Below are 12,982 nucleotides of genomic sequence, written 5' to 3'. Positions count from 1 at the left end.
TTTTTTAAATGAATGTAATATAGTTGTAGCAAAATGTCTGGCTATCAAAAAAAATGAGCAGGCATAACATAATACTTGAGTGTTTATATTGTTCCAGCAATTTTTTTAAACAAATAGGTCTACTCTTGCTTTTTCCAAATTACCACTATTAATAAAGGTCCATTATTATTTTTCTTCTATGATTTTCCATGCAGCTCAGCTGCAATTGTTTGCAATTGTTTGAAGATCATCCTGCGATTCATGTAGGGCCTTACAACAACCTCTTGGAATTTACTGCATGTAAGTTGCTTCAGTAGAGATGTTGTGTGGGATACAAGCTTTGTGAATTGTGTGAAGCTGGGCCAGGTTGCTTTCTGATAGTTTCAGCAAGGGTTAATATTGATACTTACGACAGGTATGGTTACTTCAACTTCGGTAAAAATCAGACTATGCTGACTATGTGGGAAGTTTTTCATTATGCTGTTTATAGCTTGAAGTAGGTGATGGCCTGTGCTGGTGATCCAGGTGAGGTCAGGGGAGTAGTCTTGCTTCCATCTGGGAGAATGAAAAGTACTCTGTTTGGATTATGGACGAGGTGAAGACCACAGAATGAAACCCAGTCCAAAAGGTCGACTCCATTTTGATCTGACTTTCTATATCTCCAGGTAGTGTGTTGGCTTTTAAAACCTGTCAGGCTGTGGGAGCTTAGGAATAATATTTGGGGGAGGGCAGGGTTGGTTAGCGTGCATGTACCCTTTTGCCATTCTGAAATGATACTCTCTCAACATCAGAGGTCTGAATTAGATTGGAGTGGTTCCATGCCAGCAAGATCTGCTCTAACATAGGTAGCGTGGCCCCATTTGCTATGCAAAGGGTAACTCACGAGGTCATAACCTGTGGTGTTAAGGCAGCTGGCAGAAAGTGAGTTGATGTGTCTCCTGAAGGCAGATTACGTCCATTTATGTTTGGAGGCTAGGGACTGGAGAATAGAACATTCAGCAGATGAGACCTTCAACATTTAGCTGAAGGATTTTCAGGGATGGGACAATGACCAAAGCTTCTTGATCATGGTTAAGATCTCTGAGATCACTTGAAAGTCCATGCTGGCCAGGATCTGACATGTTTAGTTGGTGCTTTGGTTTCTGTTAACGAAGCAGGATACTTCTGGGGTATACAGTGGGAATGTAGCTGCATTATACCCCATCTAACCACTGACTTTGCAAATCAAATTTGACTCAAATGCTCTATCTCTCATCTCTCTGTCCTCTATATAAAAAAATAAATATATTTTTTTATTTTAATTCAGTGTACCATGGAAGGTGGTGAAGGTAACACAGCTGAAATCACCAGAGATGAAATCACAGGAAGAGAAATCAAAGCCTTAGAGACTAAATCCCAGTGAGTATTCAGAGATCAGTTTATCATATCGTCTTTGCTTTAACTCTTAACTGTTTACTGCAGTGTCTTCTAGTTTATTGCATACAGTGGTCTGTTGTAGTCCTTCCATAGGCTGGTCTGATGAACTATGATGGAAGTGCAAACTGAGGAGACAAGTATGAATCCTTAACTTGGCTTCTAGATTTCCTAGGACAATATGGAATGGCAATACCATGGAAGTGTTGCACTCCTCTCCTGGGAGGCTGAAGAGAGCCAGACTTCATACAATACCAAACCATTCTTTTTAATTCAGAAGTTTTATCAATGATGATTTGAACCTTACTGTGGGGGGAGGGGGGGGAATTCAGTGATAAGATGTCCAGGGAGGAGGAGTTGAAACTACACAGGGATTAAAAATAGACTTTCATAAAGGTATATACTTTGATTCTTCCCCACATTCCACAGCTTGATGCCTAGCTTCTGAAGATTGGAGCAGGAACTATAGAGAGTAAGCCACATAACTCTGTTACAGAGTTTGGAAGACCTAATGCTAGTGGAAGGGGCCAAAAGACTGACTACAAATATTTCAACAAGTGGATCATAGGATTTTCTGTAGTGTTTCAGATAAAAGCAGCTTCTGCACATCAAAGAAATGTACAAAGAGATGCAAAAAAAAAAAAACAATATCCAAAGGATCTGTATTTAAGATCCTTTTTTAATAAAGAAAATTGTGCAGGTCATTGAAAATCATCTTTCTTCTGTCCGAGATGACATTAATAGGCTTGATGGCACAAATGCTGATTCTGAATGCCATACTTTTTTTCTTGTGTAGAGAAACTGAAAAAGCGGTTACTGAAAAAGCAGCAATGAGAGGGCGTCGGCAGCGATTTAAACCTAATGTAGTAGGAGCATCTGGGAAGAGAGAAGCTCCTGTCCAAGGTGAAGGAAAGAACAAAACTCCTCAAGAGCCTGAGGGAGCAATTGAAAAGGTATTTAACAGAACAAAACTAACTGGAAATGATAAACATTTGTATTTTGTCAAGTGGCTAGAAAAATAAGCCTCTATACCTAATCATGTTGTTGTTTGTCCTTTTGTTGCTGAGTGTAACCAGAAGTCTCAGTCAACAATCCATGTAATGGATTTTTGTTCTACATTTATCACTTATATTGTGGTAGAACCTAGAGGCCAAAATCAGGTTGCGAGCTTGATTGTGCTAGGCACTGTACAAACTTACAGTAAGTGATGGTCCCTGCCCCAAAGAGCATACCATCTAAAAGGGTAGATGTTGGCCTGTTGGACATAGTTCCCATTAGCTTTCACAGTGCAGTGGCCTCAAGATGTCTTCTGTGACTGATATGAAGACATCTCTAAGGTCCTCTGCTGTGTAGGACATATCCACACCTTAACCTACAAACCTGGTATCTTTTAGGCTCAGCTATTATCAGTTCTAACATGATTGTTTATTACATCTTTTATATAGCTATGAAAAAGTTTAAATTTCTTCATTTTAATTTTCTACTCTTCAGCAGAGTACTGACCAAGGTAACACACCTGACAGTACCAGAGGGGAAACTACAGAAAAAGATGGGAGGATCTCAGAGACTGAATCTCAGTAAGTATGTACAGATCAGGGAGACGTATCCTGCTATTTTCAGCTCTTTCCCTGCCTTCTCCTTTCTGATAGTGTTGCATAGAATGGTGAATATAAAAGCTTTTGCTCTTAAGTTATATTTTTGGCAGTCTTTTCCAACTTGCATTTTTATATGTGGAACAGATAGTGTCACTGCTATTCAGATGAAATTTCGTGGACTGTTTACAAGGTGCAGGTAAGATAAATGCCAAACAGTTAAAGGAAAAGCTAGTCCCTTCAAAGAAAACAAATTGAATTGCTAAGTGTAAAGCAAGTTACAATAATGGATTTCTTATATTTTTATATGACAGAAAATAACAGGATTTGACATTTACAAGGGTAAGAAAATTCACACTTAAAGTAACATATTATCTGGCATAACTCCTCGTGTTTCAAGGCACAAGCTAACTGCAAACTGTCTAGGGGTGGGAAGAAATTTCCTATAGTGTGGGCAGGTTATTCTGTTTTTTTTTTTTTTTTTTAAACATAGTTTCTTGCACTTTTCTTCCTCAGCCAGAATCATGATGTGTGTAATGTGTCTCCTGTGTGGTGGTGTATGTTGTAGGAAGAGTGTAAAGTAGTAAAAAAATGAAAGAAATTCTTAAGACTCAATAAGGGATATGGAGACTTGAAGAGATGGGAAGGTGAATAAATAAATTTTAGCAGGAAGAAATATTCAAACTTTTTGTCAGAGAAGTGAAAATCTGTCTAGGGTATATAATGATGATAATTATACACTTTAGTTGCTGTTTAAAACTTTATGCTCTCTGTAAAACTATGCATCAATCTTATACTAATGTAATCATGTGCTTGGAGTAAGGATGTAAGAAGGCTTATTGCTGGCTAAAAATATGTAACTCTCTCATAATGGCAGGGCAGAGGATGGAGTTTATCCATGCATTCTATAAAAATGTTTGCAATTGAACATTTCCAACTTAAATTTTAGTAGGGTCAAATGTCATTTTAGTCTAGAGTATATAATTCTAACTTTCATTAAATTTGCAATAAATAATGTGTCTGTGTGCCCATGGTTGTTAACAAACTGAAGAACAGTTTGCTATTAGATTTGAAGGCCCCCCTTTAGCTTTCAGAAATCTGGGACATTGTTATTTTGAATGTGTGCCTTTTCAGGTCTAAAGAAATATCCTGTTTACAAGAAGGTGGCAAACAGAGTGTACTTAAACCAGCACCACTAATGAGGGGTCGAATGCAGAGGCCAAAACCAAATATAGGAAGGGCAGCTGGAAGGCAAGAAGTATCAGCAACAAAAAAAGATGTAGAAGATGAAAAAATGGAAGTTGGAGAAGCGGTGAAGAGTTTGATACATTGTGAAAACAAAAGTGGTGCACTCCTCACCACAGGGGTAAGTTTCTTTCATCTGAGCTCTAAGACTTCTTTGCAGCTGCATGGGCAGAATTCTTGTGGTAGCTTGTAGCCACCTTGCCTTTTTAAAGGTGACCTGAAACTTGTTAGGATCTGAATTGAAGGACTTGGAGATTCTGTGTTTCTACCAGAGCAGTAGATTACATCCCAAGAATCTAAAGTGCCGCGAGTTGCATTCCTTACCTTGTCTGTGATAACAGCTATAAAATGGGAAATACAGAATCCAAACTCCTATCTTTCAGAGACATGAAAGACAATTTGTAATATTTTAAATCTAAACAAATATTAAGGGTTTGGAATCTTAAATAGTTTTCTTTATTTTACAAATACCTAGTGATAGTATTTGATGTGTCTCTGAGTGAGGGGAGGCTTGTTTAAGGGTATGTTAAATGTTAAATTGCTTTTGCAAAACGTATGTTATTTTTCATTACTTTCCTTCCTACAAAGAAGAGCTTTTTCAAATCTTTTTAATGAGTGAAATGGTTGTTCCTTTTAGGATGCAACAGGTAATGAAGACATCCTGCTGTGTTCTGAGATATCAGAAAAAGAAGCCACCGCAGGAGCTGAGAAGGTGGTCTCAGTGCATGTAAAACAGCGTTCCCAAGAGAAACTCTTGGGATCTGAGAGTTGTGAACAAGAAAAGGAGTCATTTTCTGTGGCTGATTTGGAAGATGGTTCGGATTTTGGTACAGGGTAAGTTTAAGTGAAGGAAAGGGAAAATGCAGAAGCATTGGGTGTCTCCACAGAACTAACACATTAATCTTCAAATTCAGCACTCACATTTAGCATTATCAAAGTAAACATTAAACTGATTTTTAACCGAGCATATCTAACAGATCACTTTAATGTTGGATTTTTAAAAGTAAACCTGAAAGCAGTAGGATTTCAGACAAGATGGCTAATAACTAGTTCCCCTTTGATACATTTTATTTCTTTTTAAAGCCTAAAAATTCTTTGAATAGCCCTTTTTAAAGTGTAAATGCTATAAAAAAGGATCTTGGATTGTGAGTCCAATTTTCAAACTTAAAGATTTTTATAGGATGCCCGGAACCTGTAGGTGTAGACTTCAAAACAGTTCTTACCTATGAATACTTAAGTACTCATTTGAACTTTTAAAATATGGAATTTGAACTTGCTTTTAAGATTGAGGTGCCACATTTTGAAAATTGGGTTTAGATCTTATATGAGGTTTTAGATGCTGTGAGACAGTTAAACTTGTAGTGAATGACACATTCCTCATAAAATAAGACTCAGGGCTGTATTAATCCAAAAGTTGCTGCTTTTAGCAAGACACCTCTTTGCTTGCCCACCCATTATTTTATAGTTTTGTGATGTGCTTGCTTCCTTTTCATATCCCTATTAACTAAGTAATTGGAAGCTGCGGATTGCATGCTTAGCTACTATATTGAGGAATGCTTGTTTTATAGAGGGTCATGTGTTAGTTTTAGTTGCACTGTTGAGTGCTTTACCATGTGTGGGACCTAGGCTATATGGTTGTCGCCTGTATTGCTTCTTTACATATTTTCTTTGGTCTAACAGAGACGCCAGTTCTCAGCAAGAAGAAGTGGCTGTTCAGACAACACATCTATTGAGGAATCAATTTCAGAGACCAAAATCAAATTTAGGAAAGGAAGCTGGAGGAGGGGAAGTGCCAGGAGTGGATAAAGATGTGTCAGAGGACAGCACTGAAAAAGACAACAGTTTGATACAGTGTGACAGTAAATGCAGCATGCTTCCTGACCTAGATGTAAGTTTGGATTTTTTAAATTAGAGCTGAGACTTTGGGGGTGTCTTTGAAAAGTTGCATTTATGTGCATTATTGTAGGTGCAACTGAGGAAAAACATTGGCAGAATTTTTACATAGAAGTTTATCCTTGTTGAACCAGGAAACCTGCAAAAGCTTAAAAAAATAAAAATTTCCATTTAGTGCAGTATGAAAATGTACTGTGAAGAACAAGCCTACCGTGGCAGAGTAATAGTTCAAATAGTCAATTATTTTCCATCATTAGCAGTCCAGGTATCTGTCTTCATTCTCGCCATTCCTTCTGCTCAGAAGTCCACTCAGCTCAGAAACAAAAGTGCTATCATAAAATATCAAAGAAATAATCCACAGTAATCTCCAGTTCAGTTTTAAAGCAGACATGGGTCATTCCCCTGAAGTACAGGACTCTAATATTAAGCTGTTGTGTTGGGCCCCATGCCAGTTCTTGCTGACAGACATTTAAATTTCTGTATGTCTCAGTATTGGGCAAAAATTGGGGCTCTTCATTTGTGGACACTGGACAGCCATGGAAAAATTTAGACAATGTTTAATAGTAATCTTAATGAACTTTGTGTCTCTTCTGCTTAAATTATAAGTATATTTTTTTTCAATTGTGTAGCATAATATATTTGAGTGTTTTAGTTCAGATGTTTACACTCTTAACGTGTCTTTTAGAAAGCAGCAAAATGTGAAGTCATGCCATCCTGGCAGTCATTAGAAAAAGAAGACCCTTCAGACTCTCAGGAAGTATTTGCAACCCCAATAAGCCTTCAGTCCCCTAAGAAGCTTTCAGGATCTGAGAGTGGTGAACAAAATGTGTCTCCTCTATCTGCAGATAACCAGAAGAAGAATTCAGCTGTTGCTGCCAGGTAAAGGTTCTGTTCCTTTGTTTTATTTCCTGAAAATAATAGTGAGTGAGTTACAAAACGAAATCAGTCTCCAGGTTTTCAACTGGTTAAGAAAATTAGCTAGAAGTACCTCTTTACATCGAACTTCTTTATTTTTACATAGTAAATGCTGAACTGTCTACTAATTGAATTATTTCTACCCTAAACTTAGAATGAGTATATATTAACTTCAGGGTTGTAAATGTGATATCTTCAGTGGAATGACTTACCTCAGCATTTTCATGAAAATTGGATGTACAGTAGAACCTCAGAGTTATGAACACCAGAGTTATGAAGTGACTTGTCAACCACATATCTCATTTGGAACTGGAAATATGCAGTCAGGCAGCAGGGACCAAAAAAAAGCAAAGTACAGTACTGTGTTAAACCTAAACTACTTAAAAAAAAAAAGTTTAATTTTTTGTTGTTGTTGGACAAAGTAAGGAAATGGTTTCTGTGCTTGTTTCATAAGAAAATAGGAATGGCCATACTAGGTCAGACCAAAGGTCCATATAATCCAGTATCCTGTCTTCCGACAGTGGCCAGTGCCAGGTGCCCCAGAGGGAATGAACAGAACAGGTAATCATCAAGCTATCCATCCCCTGTCACTCATTCCCAGCTTCTGGCAAACAGAGGCTAGGGACGCCATTCCTGCTCATCCTGGTTAATAGCCATTGATGGACCTATCCTCCATGAATTTATCTAGTTCTTTTTTGAACCCTGTTATGGTCTTGGCCTTCATGATATCCTCTGGCAAGGAGTTCCACAGGTTGACTGTGCATTGTGTGAAGAAATACTTCCTTTTATTTGTTTTAAACCTGCTGCCTATTAATTTCATTTGGTGACCCCTAGTTCTTGTGTTATGAGAAGTAGTAAACAACATTTCCTTATCTACTTTCTCTACACCAGTCATGATTTTATGGACCTCAATCATATCTCCCCTTAGCCGTCTCTTTTCCAAGCTGAAAAGTCCAAGTCTTGTTAATCTCTCCTCATACGGAAGCCGTTCCATACATTTTTGTTGCCCTTTTCTGAACCTTTTCCAATTCCAATATATCTTTTTTGAGATGGGGTGACCATATCTGAACACAGTATTCAAGATGTGGGCATACCATGGATTTATATAGAGGCAACATGATATTTTCTGTCCTCTTATCGATCCCTTTCTTAATTATTCCCAGCATTCTGTTCGCTTTTTTGACTGCCGCTGCACATTGAGTGGATGTTTTCAGAGAACTATCCACAATGACTCCAAGATCTCTTTCTAGAGTGGTAACAACTAATTTAGACCTCATCATTTTATATGTATAGTTGGGATTATGCTTTCCAATGTGCATTACTTTGCATTTATCAACATTAAATTTCATCTGTCATTTTGTTGCCCAGTCACCCAGTTTTGAGAGATCCTTTTGTAGCTCTTCGCTGTCTGCCTGGGTCTTAACTATCTTTAATAATTTTGTATCATCTGCAAATTTTGCCACCTCACTGTTTACCCCATTTTCCAGATCATTTATGAATATGTTGAATAGGACTGATCCCAGTACAGACCCCTGGGGGACACCACTATTTACCTTTCTCCATTCTGAAAACTGATCATTTATACCTATCCTTCGTTTCCTATCTTTTAACCAATCCATGAGAATAAGGAATGGTGTCCCTAGCCTCTGTTTGTCAGAGGATGGAGATGGATGGCAGGAGAGAGATCACTTGATCATTGCCTGTTGGCCCACTCCCTCTGGGGCACCTGGCATTGGCCACTGTCGGTAGACAGGATACTGGGCTAGATGGACCTTTGGTCTGACCCGGTACGGCCGTTCTTATGTTCTTCCCTCTTATCCCGTGGCAGCTTACTTTCCATAAGAGCCTTTGGTGAGCGACCTTGTCAAAGGCTTTCTGAAAATCTAAGTACACTATAGCCACTGGATCCCCTTGGTCCACATACTTGTTGACCCCCTCAAAGAATTCTAGTAGATTAGCGAGGCATGATTTCCCTTTACTAAAACCATGTTGACTCTTCCTCAACAGATTATGTTCATCTATATGTCTGACAATATTGTTCTTTATTATAGTTTCAACCAGTTTGCCCGGTACAGGCCTGTAATTGCTGGGATCACCTCTGGAGCCCTTTGTAAAAATTGGCGTCAGATTAGCTATCCTCCAGTCATCTGGTACAGAAACTGATTTAAATGATAGGTTACAGACTACAGTTAGTAGTTCTGCAATTTCACATCTGAGTTCTGTCAGAACTCTTGGATGAATACCATCTGGTCCTGGTGACTTATTGGTGTTTAATGTATCAATTTGTTCCAAAACCTCCTCTAATTGATACCCCAATCTGGGACAGTTCCTGAGATCTGTCACCTAAAAAGAATGGCTCAGGTTTGGGAATCTCCCTCAGATCCTCAGCCATGAAGACCGATGCAAAAAATTCATTTAGTTTCTCCGCAATGGCCTTCTTGTCCTTGAGTGCTCCTTTAGTACCTCGAAAATCCAGTGGCCCCACTGGTTGTTTAGCAGGCATCCTGCTTCTGATGTACTTAAAAAAAAAAAAAAAAATTTTTTTTTTGCTATTACTTTTTGAGTCGTTCACTAACTGTTCCTCAAATTCTTTTTTGGCCTTCCTAATTGTATTTTTACACTTCATTTGCCAGTGTTTATGCTCCTTTCTATTTTCCTCACTAGGATTTGACTTCCACTTTTTAAAGGATGCCTTTTTTCCTCTCGCTACTTCTTTTACTTTGTTGTTTAGCCATGGTGGCTCTTTTTTGGTTCTCTTACTATGTTTTTTAATTTGGGGTATACATTTAAGTTGAGTCTCTATTATGGTGTCTTTAAAAAGTTTCCACGCAGTTTGCACAGATTTCACTTTTGGCACTGTACCCTTTAATTTCTGTTTAACTAACCTCATTTTTGGGTAGTTCCCTTTTCTGAAATTAAATGCTAGTGTTGGGCCGCTGTGGTGTTTTTCCTGCCACAGAGATATTAAATTTGATTATATTATGGTCACTATTACCAAGTGGTCCAGCTATATTCACCTCTTGGACCAGATCCTGTGCTCCACTTAGGACTAAATCAAGAATTGCCTCTCCTTTGGTGGGTTCCAGGACCAGCTGCTCCAAGAAGCAGTCATTTAATGTGTCAAGAAACTTTCTCTGCATCCCATCCTGAGGTGACATGTACTCAGTCAATATGGGGATAATTGAAATCCCCCATTATTATTATTTTTTTTATTTTAATAGCCGCTCTAATCTCCCTGAGTATTTCATAGTCACTATCACCATCCTGGTCAGGTGGTTGGTAATATATCCCTATCGCTATATTCTTATTATTAGAGCATGGAATTTCTATCCATAGAGATTCTATGGTACAGTTTGATTCATTTACGAGTTTTCTTCATTTGAGTCTATGCTTTCTTTCACATACACCTTTACCCCGATATAACGCGACCCGATATAACATGAATTCGGATATAATGCGGTAAAGCATTGCTCCGGCGGGGGGCGGGCTGCGCACTCTGGCAGATCAAAGCAAGTTCGATATAATGCGGTTTCACGTATAACGCAGTAAGATTTTTTTTGGCTCCCGAGGACAGCGTTATATCTGGGTAGAGGTGTATAATGCCTCTCCCCCACCAGCACAACCTGTTTTGTCCTTCCAATATATTTTGTACCCTAGTATTACTGTATCCCATTGATTATCCTCATTCCGCCAAGTTTCTGTGATGCCTATTATATCAATATCCTCATTTAATACGAGGCAGTCTGGTTCACCCATTTTATTATTTAGACTTCTAGCATTGGTATATAAGCACTTTAAAAATTTGTCTCCTTTTAGCCGTCTGCCGTTGCACAATGTAATTGAACGGGGCTCTTTTTTATTTGGCTGTTTCTGATTAGACCCTGCCTGTATTTTATCATTTTCCATCCTTTTGTCCTCACTAGGAAATAAAGATTTTCTGTTAATGGCTCCTCCCCTAAGGGATGTCCGAACCACGTGCTCCTCTGCAGCTGTCGGCTTTCTCCCAGCTCTTAGTTTAAAAAACTGCTCTATGACCTTTTTAATGTTAAGTGCCAGCAATCTGGTTCCATTTTGGTTTAGGTGGAGCCCATCCTTCTTGTATAGGCTCCCTCTTTCCCAAAAGTTTCCCCAGTTCGTATTAATTCTAAATCCCTACACCATCGTCTCATCCACACATTGAGACTCTGCAGTTCTGCCTGTCTAACTGGCCCTGTGTGTGGAACTGGGAACATCTCAGAGAATGCTACCATGGAGGTCCTGGATTTCAGTCTCTTACATAGCAGCCTAAATTTGGCCTCCAGGATCTCTCTCCTGTCCTTCCCTATGTCGTTGGTACCCTACATGTACCATGACCACCGGCTCCTCCCCAGCACTACACATAAGTCTATCTAGATGTCTCGAGAGATCTGCAACCTTTGCACCAGGCAGGCAAGTCACCATGCGGTTCTCCCGGTCATTGGAAACCCAGCTGTCTATGTTTCTAATGATCGAATCACCCATTACTAATGCCTGTCTCTTTCTAATAGCTGGAGTTCCCGCCCCCAGAGAAGTATCCTCAGTGCGAGAGGATACCACAACATCATCTGGAAGGAGGGTCCCAATTATGGGATTGTTTCCCTCTGCTCCAGTTAGATGCTCTCCTTCCCTGGGACTTTCATCCTCCTCAACAGAACAGAGGCTGTCAGACTGGGGGTGGGACCGTTCTACTGTGTCCTGGAAAGTCTTATCTATGTACCTCTCTGTCTCCCTCAGCTCCTCCAGTTCAGCCACTCTGGTCTCCAAAGCCCGTACACGGTCTCTGAGGGCCAGGAGCTCCTTGCACCGAATGCACACGTATGCCACCTGCCCATAGGGCAGGTAATCATACATGCTGCTTTGGGTGCAATAAACTGGGTAGCTGCCACTCTGTTGCTGGACTTCTGCCTGCATTCTCTTTTTACTCCTGCAGCTGGTTCCTTTGTTGTTGTTTTGTTTATATCAAGGGGGTATTTTTGGCTTTTAAGTTTAAAGAATGTTGCGTTCTAGCCACTGCTCACACTCCCCCGGAGAACTCTCTTGCAAAACTCCCCTGTTAGCCGCTCCAGTTCATTTAAATTAAAATGGTTAAAAGCAGCATTTTTCTTCCTGCATAATAAAGTTTCAAGCTGTATTAAGTTAATGTTCAGTTGCAATCTTTTGAAAGAACAACCATAATGTTTTGTTCAGAGTTATGAACATTTCAGACTTATGAACACCCTCCATTTCTGAGGTGTACTTAAGCTATAACAGAAACTCACTAATTTGCTTTTGTATTGGAGACCTGTTGAAAATCACTACAAACAAAGCTAATACCTAAGACAACTTAATTCTATAATGGATGCACTTAGGTAATGAGGCTTCTCTAATGCTCTTCTGCAAAATTTCTGCTGAGGTGAGGAGAAACTGCAATTTTTTTTGTTCAAATTACTATCTGCTATGGCAGAGGTTCACAACCTTTTTCTTTTTGAGGCCCTCCAACATGCTGTAAAAACTCCACGGCCCACCTGTGCCACAATAACTGGTTTTCTGCATATAAAACCAGGGCCGGCGTTAGGGGATAGCAAGCCGGGTAATTGCCTGGTGCCCTATGCCACAGGGGCTCCTGCAAAGTTACATTGCTCAGGCTTCAGCTTCAGCCCCGCATGGCGGTGCTCAGGGCCATGGGCTTCAGCCCCATCCAGTCGGGCTTCGGCTTTCTACCCAGGGCCCCAGCAAGTCTAATGCTGGCCCTGCTTGGTGGCCCCCTGAAACCTGTTCACGGCCCCCCAGTTGAGAACCACTGTGCTATCATATTTGTTTAAAATTTAACATCTGCACTGTTAGAGAAAAACAGAACAGAAAGACTTTATTGATACAGATGTAACTGACCTATGAATACTAGTATTATGTCTCTGCGTTACAGAGGATTTCAGATATCATGTTGCTTT

General features: G+C 39.6%; 1 protein-coding gene across 1 annotated transcript in view; it reads left to right on the top strand.

The window, feature by feature from the left end:
- Nucleotides 1-12,982, top strand: part of BDP1 (B double prime 1, subunit of RNA polymerase III transcription initiation factor IIIB) — a 71,263-nt gene that overhangs the window by 22,577 nt on the left and 35,704 nt on the right. The window contains 7 exon segments of the mRNA XM_065406560.1: nt 1,286-1,377; nt 2,189-2,345; nt 2,884-2,969; nt 4,119-4,350; nt 4,867-5,063; nt 5,910-6,117; nt 6,808-7,001. Of these exon segments, the coding sequence (XP_065262632.1) occupies nt 1,286-1,377; nt 2,189-2,345; nt 2,884-2,969; nt 4,119-4,350; nt 4,867-5,063; nt 5,910-6,117; nt 6,808-7,001 (1,166 nt within the window).

This window comes from Emys orbicularis, chromosome 6 (genome assembly GCF_028017835.1).
Source record: "Emys orbicularis isolate rEmyOrb1 chromosome 6, rEmyOrb1.hap1, whole genome shotgun sequence".
In the NCBI taxonomy this organism is placed as follows: Eukaryota; Metazoa; Chordata; order Testudines; family Emydidae; genus Emys; species Emys orbicularis.
The sequence above is the reverse complement of the archived record's forward strand: the minus strand, read 5'-3'. Positions and strand labels throughout refer to the sequence as shown.